Source organism: Anguilla anguilla, chromosome 9 (genome assembly GCF_013347855.1).
Source record: "Anguilla anguilla isolate fAngAng1 chromosome 9, fAngAng1.pri, whole genome shotgun sequence".
In the NCBI taxonomy this organism is placed as follows: Eukaryota; Metazoa; Chordata; class Actinopteri; order Anguilliformes; family Anguillidae; genus Anguilla; species Anguilla anguilla.
In genome coordinates, this window is record NC_049209.1 from 9,825,089 (window position 1) to 9,842,613 (window position 17,525).

Consider the following 17,525-nt stretch of genomic DNA (forward strand, 5'->3'; position numbering starts at 1 on the left):
TTGAAAACAGGCAGAGCATGAGACGCCTGTAGTGTTGCCAGATACTGTAAAACCCCTATTTTGAGGTGATTTAGAAAGAAACGGAGCGACTGAAATGCGGAGGCTTTAAAAAGGTCAGCTGAGGACAAGGACATGTTAACAGACACTAGTAGTAGCCTAGTGCTGGTGATTAAGTGTTGACCGGTGATTAAGTGATTTTGTAATTTCTGGTTGTAAAGCAATCAGAAAATAATAATCTGAAGTTTATCATAGTTTGCTGTGTGTTATTTAAAAATTGTTTTAAGATTGCTTTGACAACATCTAGCCCATTTAGATAAGTGGACTTTTTATTTTCCACGAAATTATTTCAGATGAGAATGTGGTTTAGACTAAACAGAAACTCATAACGATTTAAGAGCTTCCCTTTCTCTAGAAATTAGCAAAATGTGTTAATATTTCAGAATTTCAGGTCATTTTCATACGTGTATTTCCCATTTAGCGCAGCAGTTTATTGTGTACATGGAGAGGGTTTTTTTTAAATGACATAGCCTACAGTACGCAAAGCCATTATTTTCCAATTAGACACAAGTTGTTTGATGATTTTCAAAGATCAATATCGGTGTTTTCCGCTGCCCGCATATTTGTTATGCTGATAGAAGGAGTGCAGCGTTTGAGTATGGTTATGCAGTAGGCTATGCCTACAAATGAAGGCATGAACCCTAGTATAACCTCATTATCCCACCGATCCGTAAAATTAACCATTTCCGTAAATCTGGCAACCCCCGTCGTCTTGGAAACCGAAGCGTTTGTCTCCACCAGTCATTGAAAACTTTTCATGACACTTATCTAGCTAACGTTAGCTAATCTTACTAGTCTGTTAAAAAAAACAACTTGACAGACGATTTTGTGAAATCGTGTGTCAGTTTATAAACTTAAAATGGAGGGATTCTCTTCAGTAACTAATCTACAGGCGCTCTCAACCCTGCTGAACCCACCCGACGAAGACGATGAAGGGGATTGCGCCGTACGTACAAAACTTGCACATAAGGACCAGGACGCAGCTCACGATTGAAGTTCCTGGCTATCAAGCTGACTGATAATGAAAAGGATTCGTAAGCGTTTCAGTCTTGCTAAGCTAGCTAGCAAGTTTAGGTACAGCATTTTGCAGTAACGCTGAAACGCCGTATATGCTTGCTTAATGTTTTAATCTGGCTGTGTTGGCTGTGTTGACAGCAAGCAAGGAGTGTTGGTAGCTGGGCATACGTCCGTCATTGAGCCTGGAGGATTGATTGGCATACAAAAGTAATCTCTACTGGACCTACTAAACAGCCCATTGGATACGTTGATAGTCCCCCCCAATACCTAAGGGGATTTGGTATTGGGGTGTTTGATACAGCTAACGCCAGCACAGTTTCCATAGCTAACACATAATTCTGGTAACTTGATTTGTATTACATGTTTTTGTTTACGTTAGGCTTGTACACACGGGGCCTAATTACTTGAAACAATTTAGGAAACATTAATTTGTGTGAGCTAATAGCCAATATTGTTTCTTGTCACTTGGCGTAATTTTGATATCAATACTTTTAATGACAGGCGTCATTAACCAGTTTGAATCAATGACTTATAGACAATGCTTTGTATGTGTGAGTAGCTTGGCTTTTTATGTACGTTGAAAACGTGTTTTTCCTCAGATTGTTTTTTTTTTTTTACCTTGGCTGGGTTTTTATTATGTTTGTCAATTGCAGTTTGTGCCATCCACTGCAAAGCTAGGGCCTGGACATATTGGCCCTGCAAAATCAGCCGAAAGTAAAGTGGGTAAGCTTTTGCTCCATGCCACAAAACGCACGCACGCACATTTAATGTATCAACTACTCACTAAATTATACGGAATTTCTATTGTTTTACTACTTTGTTTAAAGGAGGAGTAACAATGATCAGGGTTAATAAAGGATGGCATTAATCTTCCAAATATGTTATTAATTATGCATTAAGATAATTAAGTATGTGTCCATTTGTCTTCAGCCACATCACCCTATATCAAAGACAGCAGCAAAGACATCTGGAGTGAGAAGGAAGTGGCTGAAGGAGCCCAGTTTGATGACATCACTGACCCACGACCACAGCCTGAGTACATTTGCATTGTCAAGCACATCACACCATCACATTAAGATGCTTTTTGTAAAACTCCTCATCATTTTGAAAGCCTTTTAGCCTTTTCTATGTGTTATATGACATATTAAATGGTTCATACATTAAATACATGTACAGATTACACACAAGTTACTGTGTCTGTCTGTGTGCAGGTATGACATTGTGCTGAAGCAGCGAGTAGGCACAGAGGACATCTTTCTGGGCATGAGCAGAAAAGATCCCTCTTCCATGTGTTGTGAGAGCATGGTGGTAAATACTATCTCTGCTTACTGTCACCACAGCTTCTGCGTTGCACAGATCAGATAACACACAATGTTCCCAAAACCTTTATGGATGCATTTTAGGAACACGCTGATGTAACCAAACTTGTTCCTCTTCAGGTGAAAATAAAATTGCCAGGAACAAAGTTTATGGAAGTTGTCCTGGACGTGAAAGAAAAGTTCCTTGATCTGAGAACACCAAAATAGTAAGAAAGTATTTCCTCTTGGCCCTGTCACTCATCCACCTTTATTCAAACCCCCTCTGTTGCTGGTGTACATTTTGTGCTGTCCCTTTTATGAATGAATTTAAACATTTTCCCCAAACCCTTTCCCTGATCCCTCGCTCCTCCTCATTAGAGTGTGACTCTAATGTCCCTTCCTCTGTTCCTTGGTGCAGTAGGTTGGGCCTGCATCTGCCCCACCCTGTGCACAGCCAGGAAGGGACAGCCCAATTCCTTTCTGAGAAGGAGGAGCTGGAGGTCACGTTGCCCATGAACCGGCCAATGGACTGCATAAACCTGGCCTGAGAGAGGAAGCTGGAGCTTGCCTGACATTCTGAATGTGCGTCTTGGAAACTGTTCAGGACGCGTCGCAAGTTCTGGGTCACATGCATGTTTGAAATACTTTTAACTCTGTAGCTGCCAGTAAAAATGAATTGTCAATGAAACAAGTTACTAACCAAAACATGCAATAATTAGAAAAAAAATTGTTCTGAATATTGGTATAAATAGGTGTTTGTTTTAAAATGGTCAGTAACCTTCGTTCATTTAACTGGCATCTAAAAGGTCCAACAGTTCCAAACCCAGGTTTGCTCTTGGCATTTTGATGAACACTGATGAACTGATGAACTGAGAATACTGAGAATAAAAACATAGGTGCTTTGAGAGGCAGATATAGACATTCCCTCTCACGCTCTGGGACTAACATTTGAAAAGAATGTCTGGGCAGATGGCTAACACAATGTAGTAGCGGAATGCAGTAAGTGCATGTGTTCAGTTTTATGCTCCGGTAAAGAGATGTTAGTATTACCTTTCTGCACATGCGCATATTTATATGGAGCAATGGCAACTAATGATCCTTTCATAAAGACAGCATCATTTGAGAACAGTATGGTAATAAAATTTGTTGAAATTATAGTTTCTTTCTATACCAGCTAAAAATGTTATACATGCAGTTGTTCTAAAGCAGTAAATTATGGCGAGGCTTTGTAGTAACTGTTACAGCTTAATCATTTGTATCACTGTGTTCTTGCCATCTTGAATGTAGTTTTTAATGAAGGGTGATTCACTTTACTGAACTCACATTGCAAGTCAATGAACCATCGTTCATCCATCTGTGATAGCGTAGCCCTTCAGACTGTGGCCCTGAAGAGCCCATATCAACTTTGCTCTAGTATTCAGCACCTGTATGTTAATAATGTAATAATGGTTACAAAATGTGCTGTAACCATTCACCCACATACACGTACTATCTTACTTATGGACTAACTTGTTTTGGTTGGTGACACCTATGTTGGTTGATCATTCATAAAGGTTACAGCTGTTCTTGTAAACAGTGAATCTGAGGCGAGACAGTATGTACTGTATCTATTTAAAATCCATTGTACCTTAAGGCTTCGGATTGAATCTGGACCATGGCAGTGCCGACTGTGGCCAGTAGCTCCATAGGGCAATCCACAATAGCTTATTGTGTCACCCAGGGAATGGGGGTGCGGAGTTCAGTTGGATCAGTTTTTTCAGTGCATTGCTATCTAGCGACCCCTGCTGGTTGATTGGGCAACCGGTATATTGGAGTCAAGGCCACATACTGTATGAATGGTCTCAGGGTAAAGGCACACATCCTCCAACGAGATCATCTGGCATCACTCTCGCCTCCCACAATTGTTTCTATTTTTAAAACAGTGCTAGTTCAATGTATATCAATTGTACATTTTCGAAATCCCCACACAGCAATAATTAACAAGCCCTAATAATAATTAATAATTATAATTATTAATAATTCATAATAATTAACAGAATTTTGTGGAATGGGGACACAGGTTGGTTGGTTGGTCATTGCACCATGTTCCAAATCCAATCGCCCTGCCCCCTTGCCTTGCATTGCCAGCTATCCCAGCATGGCTTGCAGACGCAAAAACTCGGCTCCCATTGAAATGAATGGAGGCGATTACAAAGACAGTTCTTGTCGGAGGATGTGTGGCTTTGCCTTTAGTAGCTCTATAGAATCTTAGCCGTAGTCTGCGATGTGAAAAGAAGCAGTTGGCAACACCATGTGTCCCAAATCAGCAGTGGGTTTCACACATGTACATTACTGTGGTTGCACACAATTTGCCATTCCAAATAGGGGTGGGAATTGGATATTCTTTGTCCTGTGTTGGGTGCCAAATCTTTTTATATATTTAAAAATACATTCAAACACATTTACATGAACAACTGAATAATGGTCTTTAATTGAGCTGTTACTGCACATGTCTTATGCACATGTCTGATTATCCTCATAAAAAGATACAAAGGGATCATTCAGAAAGTTATGATAACTCCTGGAATATGAAATGTGAGATATCCATCTTTAAATTCAAATACAAATTTCTCTTGCTAATATGTTCAGGGGCACAGTTGTAATGACAAAAATAAATGCCGTTACATTTATCTGTGGTAGCGCAAGCACCATTAATACTACATTTACATGAGTATACAGTATGATTCTGGGACCAGCTGAAGAAAACTGCACATCCTTGCCAGTGGTTGTAAGCAGTTTATCTGATGTAGTGAAGCTTGTGTTTCCTGAAGTGTATCAGGCATACACTGTAGTTCTTTGTGACTGCATACTCTGTGTATGAAACAATATATTGAGAACCCCATTCCTGTACATGTTGAGCAATGTTGTGTCCTGTTGTCACTTCTTCATGCATAGTACAGTAAAAAGAAATGCGAGCTAGCTACTCCTTCCATCATGCCCAGTCCATGTTGCCAGTGTTGCTTGACTACCTCTGGGATCTGGCGAGATCTGCAGGTGTCACGGTAGAGCTGACGCTCTGGGCTGTGGCTGTTCGCTGAAGGCCCAGCTCAGGGGAACAAAACTGGAAAATTATTGTGACTGTTGAGTCAGCCTCAGCCTAAACCACACCCCCAGACACACACCACAGGGGAAGTCTGAAGAGCAGTCCAAGGGACGATGCGTGTTCTTCCAGTACGAGCTGTACCTTTCTGAGAGTTTTCTGCCCCTGAGTGCCTCCTGCCTTTCAGGCATTCTCTGCTGCTGTTTTCCGAGTTCATGTTTTTTTACAGCAGCTTTACAGGAAGCATAGACTAGAAAGACTAGAAAGGTAGAAAGTGAACTCACGAGAACACATCCTCAAAAAACTACTAGAATGAGCTGCTCAGTCTTTCCTTTCCTAGAATCACTGTGTGTGTTTGTGTATATGAAGGTTTAGCAGTATGGTAGAATAAACACTGCATGAGTGTACATATATTTCTGTATGTTGGACTATGAAGCGGCCTGAAGGCAGTGACACACTGGCTGCTTGCCTCACCTGTCCCACCCTAGTCAGGCCCACCATCCCCTGGTTTGCTCTTGCCAGGTCCACCCTCTCCAGGCCCACCCTCCCCAGGTCCACCCTCTCCAGGCCCACCCTCCCCAGGTCCACCCTTCTCAGGCACATGCTCCACAGCGTTGTCGCTCTCGCCCGCATCAGGCAGGACGTAGCCAGCGCGATGCAGCTGCTGCTCCAGCACAGTGATGCGCTGCTTGAGTCTCTGCTGCGTGGTGGCGTACTCGCTGAGCAGCCGGGCAAAGCGCGTCTGCAGCGTGTCCAGTGAAGTCTCCAGCCGCACCACCTTTTCATCCACCTCCTCCGCCGGCGGTCTGGTGGCCGCGTTCTCATCCAGCAGCCCCTCCTTCATCAGGATTTCCCGTCCCCTCTCCTCCAGCACTCGCTTGGCGTCGGGGTATTCTGTCACAGCCTCCATCAGGTCGTCCTTGGACAGGCAGAAGAGGTCGGAGTAGCCTATGCTCCGGATGTTGGCCGTTCGCCGGTTACCCATTTTGCTGCCCTGGATGTTGAGGATACTTATTTCACCAAAGCAGCTGCCAGCTGTCAAGAGGGCATATTGTGTGACACCATCATCCGCTACCACCCCTAGCCGGCCCTCCTTGATGATGTACATCTCCTTGCCGATGTCACCCTTGCGGCAGACGTAGTCGCCGGGACTGAAAACTTGGGGGCGGAGCTTGAGTACCAGCTCCACCAGCAGCCCTGCCTCACAGTCCTGGAAGATTCGCACCTTCTTCAGCGTTTCCAGGTGCACGTTGATGGCGATCTCGGCCCGCAGCTTGTTGGGCAGGTTCTTCAGCACCTCCTGCTCATCCACTGCCTTCTTATTGGTCCACAGGTAGTCGAACCATCTGATAACACGTGCTTCCAGCTCTTTGCTGACTCGCCGGAACTGCATGTAGTGCTTGATGGCATCGATGCGAGCTTGGAAATCCGCTCGCGTGGCATTCATGTTGGAAATCATGGAGCCCACATTACCCACAATCGTGGCAAAGATCAACACGCCCACCAGAAAGTCGAAGACCACAAACAGATACTCTTCATCCCGGACAGGTGCTGGCATTTCTCCAATGGTTGTGAGGGTAAGGGTAGACCAGTACAGGCAGTAGACATAGGTATGGGTCAGTGTGCCATACACTGAGTCTGTGGCATTGGGGTACACCCATGAGTCAGAACCAAAGCCCAATGACTTAGATATGGCAAAGTAGATGCAGGCATTCCAGTGGATAATGACCAGGATGTAGAGCACTAGGTTGCAAATGCGAAAGATGTTGGGGTAGTTGGTGCGTGTCTCTGTGCGGTCGAAAAACTCAAACATTCGAGGGAAGCGCAGTAGCCTGTTGAAGCGTAGCTGAGGTGTGTGGATGCCTGTTGCCAGGTAGGCCAGGTCAGTGGGAAGGATGGACACCACATCCAGCTTAAACTGCAGTGTGTGGACGTAGCTGTCCCTCAGCTTGGACAGGTCCTTTACCAGGAGACCCTGTTCAAGGAAGCCTACAGAAAACAACACTACCATCAGTCCAGGCTGGGATCAACTACATAAGCTTCATTTGAATTCTGTCACTAAAGACCAACTGCAAATGTTACAGTTGCTCAGTTAACTATAGAGGCCTTGCAATTAAGCCTGGAAGAACTGACCTGTTCGCAGCCGAACACAGGTGTCCATAATGTAGACAACATCTGAGAGGTAGTCCAACACCAACCAGAGAATCCAGCTACTGGTCTGTAGCTCATCAAAGCAAGCTCTGCAGGACAACAGAAAGAAAAGTGCTCCTTCACTCATTTTTATGCATTATTGCTGGCAGGGGAAGTAACCTTGTACATACAAGATCCTCATTATTCAAATGATATCAACAAAGCATCAATCTTGTTACACTCATGGCTGGCTGCAAAGGCTGGTCAAGCAAATCACATTTGAATCACTACCTCCTACTGAAGCATCACCTATCAGGATATAATGGTTAGCAGAAGCACATCACTGGAAGTGCATCCCTTCCCTCGCAGCAGTGTGACCTGATCACGCTCATAGCACTGCAGGTTATAGGCTAATAAAGAACTCATGCAGTGTTTGAACTGAGAAAAATCCCAAGACTTTGCTGCAAAGAAAACGAGAATCACAAATGAAAAAGATGTAACATGAGGGCATGGCTTCAGCACAGATGGATTATCCCGCAAATAGTGTCCCCTGGGTTGTCTAGATTACCAGTCTTTGAAATCTGTATTCAAGCCTCTCATTATTGCTTCAGATCTAGCCTCACCTGGCAATGTGATAACCTACAGCCTGACCATGTTGACACTGTGAAGCGAGATAAGTCTAACCAAATTGGTACTTTGTGAATTAACCAATAGTCAATGATCTCTTCTGACAAATCATGATCTTGTGTAGGTAGGACTCAGATTTCAGGCATATAACCTCCTTACTCAGACCTGATTATATGCAAGGCAATGACGATGCAAGGGAGAGATGCATTTCCATACCTTGCCACTAGGAGGCACCAGTTGTAAAGCACAGCAACAGAAATGACAAACAGCCAGTAATAGTACATATCATCCGAGGGTGCCACGACAAAGACATGTGACTTCTTCCTGTTGGAAAAAAGAGGAACTGTGTAAATTCTGCCAAATTTCTGCCAACATACAACATGCCATAACTCACTTTCACATTACGAAAATGAGTAATGGCATTCCATGTACATATCATTAACAAAAATACAAACCATTTCACTTGGTATTTCATACTGTACAAAGAAAAGAGACACCATGGACCTGACTATTGCAAATTCATCCTTACAAATGACACTAACCTTACAGTAAATGCCACACTAGTGTTCATTATTAATCATGCTAGAAAATTATGAACACTATTGTAGGCACTAGGCCTACCCCCTAGCTGCCCATTAGTTCTTAAAGCAAATAGTCCTGTGCGTTGTAAGTATTGTGAGTCAACCTCACCACAATGTTCCATCATGAAAGGCAGGTCAACTGGGGTACATCTTACCATGCCCTTAATCTGGAAACATATTGGCTTTCCCTCACATTACTGTTCATTCTCAATATGTCATTAGTACCTTCCTGTCTGTCCTGTATGAGTTATGAATGGATTGTAGGATGATATCCGTATTTCAAATATTTGCTTATACTGTATATTCCCCTCTCTGAAATTCTGTGTGATGATTTTATTATAAACAGAGTGATAAAAACAAAGATAAGCAAGCTGATTGATTGAAAATACCACTGTTTGGATGGAACACTGAGTGTAACACGTAGAAATGTACGTATGCTGGATTGGGCACAAAGGATAAGATATAATACGAAAACAAATCACTGTATGTATCATATTTGTATAGTATTTGTACTGAAATTTTGATTCGTTAACTGTATTGAATATATTGAGTATAAAAGTGGCCATTTGCTCTCTAAACTCTAAAATCAATCTTTTCACTTCATCAACAATGGTCTTTGATCTGTTTTAAGCTAATTTGTTTGTATTACTCAATTGCTCTGTTTAAAGCAGGAAATCTTAAATAGTAGAACTTAGCAGAACAGGTAGAGGGTGCACTCACACAGATTGTGAAACACATAAGCATATACAAAAACACAGGCACACCTCACGCACATACACACACAAACACACACATACCTGCACACACACACACACACACACTTTTGATGGCATACTTTGTGTCCCCCTTGCCATCGTTGCTGTTGCGACTTGGGGCGGCCTGCAGCTCGGGCCCACGGAACCGCTCCAGGAAGGAGTCTGGCCGTTGTTGCTCCTCCATCAGGCTCTTGTGAGCCCATTCTCGCAGGGTCACCACCAAATTCACCAGCCTGGCACACAGACAAGGAACTTCAGCTTTCAGTGCACATGATCAAATGGTATTGCCTTTAAATTTCCTCAGAATGAACAAGACGATCACATTCTGTACCCATTCAAGCTCACCCTGACTAAGCCAGACTCACCGTGACATGGCCCCTCTCCCACGGAAAGAGTTGCGCGAGTTGATCCCATTGGGCTCAATGGTGGCCACCCGCTGCAGCTCGGAGGATGTGTCATCACACACAGACTGCGTCCTGCAGAAAGAGGGGCAGGGACAAATCCTCTCTTTCACAAACAATGTTAAATCAATCCCGCAGCGGTAGCACAAGAAGTATGCGGAAGTGCTCCAGTCTAACTGCCAAAATAATCCCTTCCTGTACATCTCCATGATGTGTGGTGAGTTTTAGTTCAAAATGGCTGCCATACTTCACCCAGATGAGGTCATCCACTCTTCATGGTAAAGCATTTTAAGATCTACTATATAAAATCCTGTCATAGATCCAGTCACAGGGGTTTATGAGACATGGAGCCCCAGTCCATCCTGCAGGATAAGAATGCCTGGCCACAATTCTACAGTACAGTAATGGGAACAGTCTTTTACTGGCCCATATGACACATTGGGGACAATGAAATAGCCAGTTCCATCAGCGAAATAGCCCATTCAATCAAAATGTTGTTAATTTAACTGAAAAATATAAACATTTTCTCAAATTCACACACAATTCTTAGATGAAGACAGATGTACTGTATGTGTCATGCACACATTCACACACAGACACAGACACAAATACACACCGGCTTAGAGTGCTCTCTGCTCTCTCAGGCTCCTCCTCCAGAGCTGTCTTCACTGACAGCCGATGGACCGACAGGTCTTCACTTTTTTCTGCCACCTGGCCAGTCATCCTGTCTGTCTGTAGAGAAAAGGACACAGTCACACACCCAGAGACGCAGACACACATCCAGAAATGCAGTCACACACCTGAGACAATGACATACTCAGAGACAAGTCACATACCCAGACACATACGTGAGATACAGTTATACACACAGACAGAGTCACGCACCTTTGACACATTTACACACCCAGACAGTCACACACCTGAGACACAGTCACACACCCAGAGACATAGGCACTCACCTGAGGCACAGTCACGCACTCAGAGACACTGTCACTCACCTGAGACAGTTAAATCCCCAGAGACACAGTCACACACCCAGACACACACCTGAGATACAGTTACGCACCAAGACAGAGTCACACACCTGAGACACAGTCACACACCCAGACAGTCACACATCTGAAACCCAGTTACACACTCAGACAAGGCCACACACCCAGAGACACAGTCACACACCCAGACACAGTCACACACCTGAGACACAGTTACACACCAGAGACACTGTCACATCAACAACAGCTCACATCTCTGAATTATTGCTGCTATCAGATAGCTGTGCACGGCAGAGGAGCCTACCGAACATGAACACATAATCAATACACTGCCCATAAGCCTACTGCCACTCAATAAATAGCTTACACATGAAGAACACAATAAGCAACTCAACAATATAATCAGCAGCACAATAATATTGGATAGCATAAGAATCTGCAGTAAGTCAAATCGGACAGCAGCAATACGCGCAGGCCACAACACAGGAGCCACCAGCGTATAGGTCCAATGTAGCATGAAAGGCCTAATCTGGGTGGCAGGGTAGTGTAATGGGTAGGGAACTCAGCTTGTAAACCCAAGGTTGGATACCAAGCTTGCAGGTTTGATTCCCAGGTACCATACTGCCATTGTACCCTTGAGCAAAAACTATACTTCAGTATATATCCAGCTGTAAAAATGCTAAATGTTGTTCATATGTCACTCTGGATAAGAGTGTTTCCTAAATGGCAGTAATCTAATAATATTAATAATCTCGCACTAACATTCCAAGTAGGTCAGGGTAGAAGCTCTTCTTTCTTACATTTCCAGCTGAGTCTGCAATGATATCACTGAAAATCCAGGGTGCTTAACCAGTCACTTTCTAAGGACTTGCGAGTGTGACTGCTCAGCCTTTCTTGTCCCATAGTGATCTAATTTTTTCTTTATCAGTGACAGTTTAGAAAATGAATGCTCCCCAGACGCATTAGTCACAGACAAGGTGACAATGTCAACATTCGATAAAACGTGTAACATTCCTTTTCCTTTTAAAAGTTCCCACGCGCCTTGTTGTGGCTTCTTTGTGGCTGATGGCTAACTAGCCAACATGAGCTAAAATAGACATCTGCAGGAAATTGTGTGAATGTGTATGCACTGTGCTAGCTGTACTATGGCCAAAAGTATCTGGACACCCCTTGATCTGGGGCTGTTTTTCATGGTTTGGGCTAGGCCCCTTGGTTCCAGTGAAGGCTAATCTTAATGCTACAGCATTACGGACAATTATGTGCTTCCCCAACAGTTTGGGGAAAGTCCTTTCCTGTTTCAGCATGCCAATGCACCCAGGCACACAGTGAGGTCCATATAGAAATGGTTTTGTCGAGAATGGTTTTAAAGAACTTGACTGGCCTGCACAGAACCCTGACCTCAACCTCAGCCAACACCTTTGGGATCAATTGGAAAGCCAACTGCGAGCCAGGCCTAATCATCCAGTCAGTATCCCACCTCACCAATGCTCTTCTGTCTGAATGGAAGCAAATCCCTGCAGCAATGCTCCAACATCTAGTAAAAAACCTTTCCTGAAGAGTGGAGGTTATAGCAGCAAGGGTGGACCAAATCCATATTAATGCCCACAATTTTGAATGAGATGTTGGATGACAGGTGTCCACATACTTTTGGCCATGTAGTGTACATATGGGTGTGATGTTCAGGTGTCCACATACTTTAGGCCATGTAGTGTAGCTAAAAAACTACATCCACTTGTGATTGCAGAAACTGGCTATGATAAAGAACACTTGAACATCTTGTTTCATCAGCACTGAGCTAGCTGAGCAGTTGCAATATTTGCAATGTTTATTCAATTTAGCAAGTGTCCACTAAGTGCTATGCTGTTTTGCTACAACAGTTTAGCTGTAGAAAACATTCTGAGACTGTTTTGGCCATGGTTTTGGCCCAAAATCAAATTGAATTCTAAAGGCCATTACACACCAGGCATTGCACACACCTGAGACAGCCCCAAGCCCAGAGACACAGTCAAACACCCAGAAACACAGTTATACACCCAGACACTGCTACACACCCAGAGACACAGTCAAACACCCTGAAACACAGTCACAAACACAGACACAACTAACATACAATTGACCCGGTATAGGCAATCCGATGCTATCTAAAAACTAAAAAAAAAAAAAAATTATATTGTTATTTTGTTTTTGTAAATTATTGAATGTGCCATTACCATTCAAAGACGAAAAACTATTATTATGTTATACCAGTGGCAGCTGCTGAGCTGAAAATTGTTGTGGTGGAAAACATTCTCTTAAACTGTTTATTAGTCTTGTCCTGTTTACAATCATTTTCATGGATTACCAATACAACTATTAATTTATAGAATACTTAGTACCATCAGATATAGCCAGTTCTCAATTAGGCTATAAGGTAAGTAATAAAAGTTTTATTTGCATTGCAAAATTATGCATGTTATCAACATAATTTAAAATTCAGGATACATATTCTCTTCCTTCTCAGCACTCGCACTGGGAGAATATTTATGGCAAAGACCTGCAATGTGCAGATTTTCTAATTAAATGATCTTGACGGGCAGGTTTTGTTAGACAGTCTTTATTGCAGGTTGTACTGAAAACTATTTCAGTCAGAGAGGTGTATTTTTTTCATTAAATGTACTTAGTGATTAAAGGGGATTTTTCTAAATTGAATTTACTGTTTAATCTCCCAAAGAGATTAATGAGATTAACTTGAGCTGTGTGTTTACCTGCCAAGGGATTATTCAGATCATTGGCACACTTGTTAATCAAAGGAAATGAAAGAAAACAGGCTGAGACCAATGCTCAGTCAAAGTTTTCTGCCCTATCTATTTTCAGCTTACGAGCTGCCACTGCATTATATTTTATGCTGTGCTGTGAAAATAGAGATTATGCTGAACATATCTCACTCTCCAGTTTCTTTCAAAATTGTAAGAAATCATTCACCTGTGTTTATGGAGGTTTGTGCCATAATTTTGGTCGCTTAACACTGAAGGGTTCAAAAAACACCTCAGGCGCAGTTTTTCTGTTTATGGGTAGAAGTCATGGTATATTCAACATTCCAGCCACTGGTAGTGTTTTCTGGGCAGTTTTTCTCCCCAGCTCAGAAGTGTTTATGGAAGTGTGTGACAGACTTGTGTGTAGGGACAGTAAGTCAATGGGGACAACTTGCCAATAGCCCTGGGGCTGCTGAGAGAGGCCACTGTCACCGTGGAGACAAATGTGGCATCCATAGCAACAAAAGGTACGACAGAAATGACTGCTGCCCTCATTGTGTTGGAAGGAAAGGGCAGAGTAACTGGGATGAAAAGAGAGATAACGACAGGAACATCTGATGCCACTATAATAATTTCTCAACCCATCCTGACCTAGCATCATTTTTTTAAATCCTTTGTCAACTTGTATCGTAAGTTAAGGCAGGGAAGAACTTGTCCTGTGCCAAAATTGTAGCGTACTTTTCTGGTGTCAATTGCCTATTACCTGTTGATCATATTTTGTAAGTAGACTGCAGCGTATGGAATCATGCACTGTAGAGGGCATGTTAGTTGGTATATTGAGTTTGGCCCTCAAAGGGTTTAAAACCCTGTTCTTATCAGCTTTAGCCAACAAATAGGGCATTAGTGGCAAATGCAGCAGAAGAGTATAAAATTCTACCAGTGCCTCTATTAACAACTAAATTAATAATGTTTCCATATACAGAATCCTGTCAGACGTCTATGAGAAGCCTATGCTATCATGGCAGGATTGAACAGACAGCTAATGAACAATTTAGAGCCTCGTTAACAGTGTTTTACTAATTGGGCAGTCATTAGGGAGCTTGGTGCCTCAGACACAGTGCACAGCACTCTGCTCTGTTGGGTTTTGTGTTCTCATAAACACCTGTAAACAAACCACACAGCAATGGCGCTCACCCACACAAAGAAACTAGGAATTTCTAGGCAGGCTATGCCACCGCTTCACTTCCAACAGGTATTAGCACGGTTGGTAACAAAGTTGGCACCCTGATAAATGTTTTATCAAGTTGCATCATTCATCCTACAGGTAATTGACATACTGTACTGTAACAACTACTGTGCAAGGCTTTGAGACCTCTGTCATATTTTCTGTGGATTAGAGTAAGCTTCAGCCAGGATAATGTGTGATCCCTGTGGTGTGGGCTGAATGTTCACATTGACAGAGCCTGCACGAAACTTAACAAGACTGTTCTGTATTTTCAAGTAGTGTGTGAGAGAAGAGACTGACTGCACAGGTCACAATCAGTTGGGCACTCACCTGTTTGTCCTACTGTACTGCTTGCTGTTACTCCAAACTCAAAACCTTGCTCACTGTCCTTCTTGGAAACATTCGCTCCATCCGGAAAAACACTCCCATAGCGGGAGACTCAGAGACCGAGCTGGTCCTCCAGCAACCCTGCTTCCAGATCCTGCCCCCTCTGAACTGTATACCTCGTCCTTTTAACCTCCCGTTCCTCTTTCGGTCTTGGCTTCTGTCCGTAGAGTCACCTTCCAGCTTCTGAAAGCCACCAAGGCATCGCGAAAGCAAGTGATCTTTACCAAAGCGAGCTGAGAGTGAGAGGGAGGGCTGGTTTCTTTGAGAAGAGGGGAGGTGAGCATGAAATGTTGAAGCACAGCTGTTGCCTCCTCCTCTTCTCTCACTGAGGACACAGGGGATAACAGTGCTCTCTCTCTCCCTCTCTCTCTCTCTCTCTCTCTATCTCTCTTTCACTCTCTGTCTTTCTCTTTCTCTCTCTCTATGTATGCATGGTCAGAGGATGTCTCTCACAGAAGTGGGAGAGGTAAAGACCATCCATGCAGCTTCATGCACACATTATGCTTTTGTCCCCTTGAGGAAAGAGACCCTTTCACTCCTTATTTTGAAGTGAAGAGCAGCAGCTCCGTGTGCCACTCAGTGTCAAGTGATGAGCTGTCCACCATGTTACAATACACACCCAGCTTGTTACACACGCCTGATTTCAATACAGAGCTAATTAGTGTCATACAAAATCTAGCATTAAATCTACTCCCCAGTGCGCCACTCAGGAAGAGAAATATTTCAACGCAGAACCCCAGGAGGGGCAAGCCATCCCCCATTCCACCCGGTTTGTCTTTCCCCTTCATCAAGCACTTTGACGGACTGTGACGGATACCTTCAGCAAAGACTGGTTAGACACATGCAGGGGAGAAGAGAGCTCCACTGGAGAACCCTGTGGAGAGGAGGAGAGGGTTTGAGCAGCAGAGAGTGGTGGCAGCATCTGTATAGGAAGAGACAAAATAAAACCTCTTCCAGTACATTTCCCCAGACTGCGCTTCACGCATGGTTCAGTTCCGCTCTAGCACGCTCTAAAACTGTTTCCTCATCTGTCCCGAGCACCACACACAATCGCAAACAAACTCACTCACTCACGCATACGCTCAATCCCACACTCACTGTTTTACTTACCCCGACATCACTCCCTCACTCACCCATTCTCAACCCTAAACCCTATTCCTCTCCTAACTCATTCCCCTCCTAATTCACTCACTTCTCTACACTCAGTAATTCAAACCTCTCTTCACTCCCTCATAGCCCTCCTTATTCACTCACTCACTTCTCTACTCACTCATTCCCCTCCTAACTCATTCACTCACACCCCTACACTCCCTAATTCTCTTCCAAACTCATTCACTCACAACCCTACAGTACACTCCCTCATTCTCCTCGTAACTCATTCACTCACACCCCTACACTCCCTAATTCTCCTCCTAACTTATTCACTCACAACCCTACACTCCCTAATTCTCCTCCTAACTCATTCACTCCCAACCCTACACTCCTTCATTCCCCTCCTAACTTACTCACTCACTTCTCTACACTCACTCATTCACAGCCCTCTTCACACCCTCATTCCCCTCCTTATTCACTTACTCACTTGTCTACACTCACTCATTCCCCTTCTAACTCACTCACACTCAAACCCCTGACAGCCTGCAGAGGGGATTGCCTGGAGAGGCTGTTGATGTAATCTCTGGTGTCACCCTACCCTCATCTCCTCCTCCATAGGCTTCACTCCCCTAAGGGAAGACAGTCCTCTGGGCATCTCACTGCACGCACAGTAGAGGAAAACAAATGACTGGGTGAACCACACTAACCTCATTAGAGTATACCAAGAGTGAAAGCACCAAGCATTAGATAACAAGAACAGGTATTTCACATTACCTAGACTGGACTCAACTTATCCTGAAACCCTCAATGTCTGCTGAACTCTGTGCTGAGCTACTGTTGATTCCAATCATGCAAATCGCTTGTGCACCAGACACATGTCTGATCCTCGTGATGGCTGTAATTAAGGGGGAAAGCGGACCAAACTTCAATTCACTAGCTGCTTCAGACAAATCCTGAGGACCCTACTTCTTATTCTCAGTGGACTACAGTGTATGTTATAATGGGCATAATCTCACCACTTTAGTACTCACAGAGAAGAAAGCACCTACACGGCTCTTTGCTAGCACTTCGATGATAGCTAGATCTGAGGCCACATGCAAAAAACGGCCATATGCAAAGATTTGTTCGAAAATTATGCATATACGCCGAAAT

At 43.6% G+C, this 17,525-nt stretch overlaps 2 protein-coding genes across 2 annotated transcripts; one reads left to right on the forward strand and one right to left on the reverse strand.

Moving 5' to 3' along the window:
- Positions 1 to 642: 642 nt before the first annotated feature.
- dnaaf6 (dynein axonemal assembly factor 6) lies at positions 643 to 3,690 on the forward strand. Its single transcript, XM_035432982.1, has 6 exons — positions 643 to 1,003; positions 1,728 to 1,797; positions 2,005 to 2,110; positions 2,286 to 2,382; positions 2,514 to 2,599; positions 2,791 to 3,690. Exons 1-6 carry the CDS (start codon positions 917 to 919, stop codon positions 2,918 to 2,920), a joined length of 576 nt encoding a protein of 191 aa, XP_035288873.1. The 5' UTR covers positions 643 to 916; the 3' UTR covers positions 2,921 to 3,690.
- A 2,245-nt stretch (positions 3,691 to 5,935) lies between these two features.
- Positions 5,936 to 15,603, reverse strand: LOC118235842 (cyclic nucleotide-gated olfactory channel-like). Its single transcript, XM_035433695.1, has 7 exons — positions 15,225 to 15,603; positions 10,562 to 10,677; positions 9,910 to 10,020; positions 9,625 to 9,777; positions 8,425 to 8,532; positions 7,585 to 7,691; positions 5,936 to 7,440 (listed from the first exon to the last, which is right to left on the reverse strand). The coding sequence occupies exons 2-7, from the start codon at positions 10,666 to 10,668 to the stop codon at positions 5,936 to 5,938; spliced, it is 2,091 nt and encodes a 696-aa protein (XP_035289586.1). The 5' UTR covers positions 10,669 to 10,677; positions 15,225 to 15,603.
- Positions 15,604 to 17,525: the final 1,922 nt, after the last annotated feature.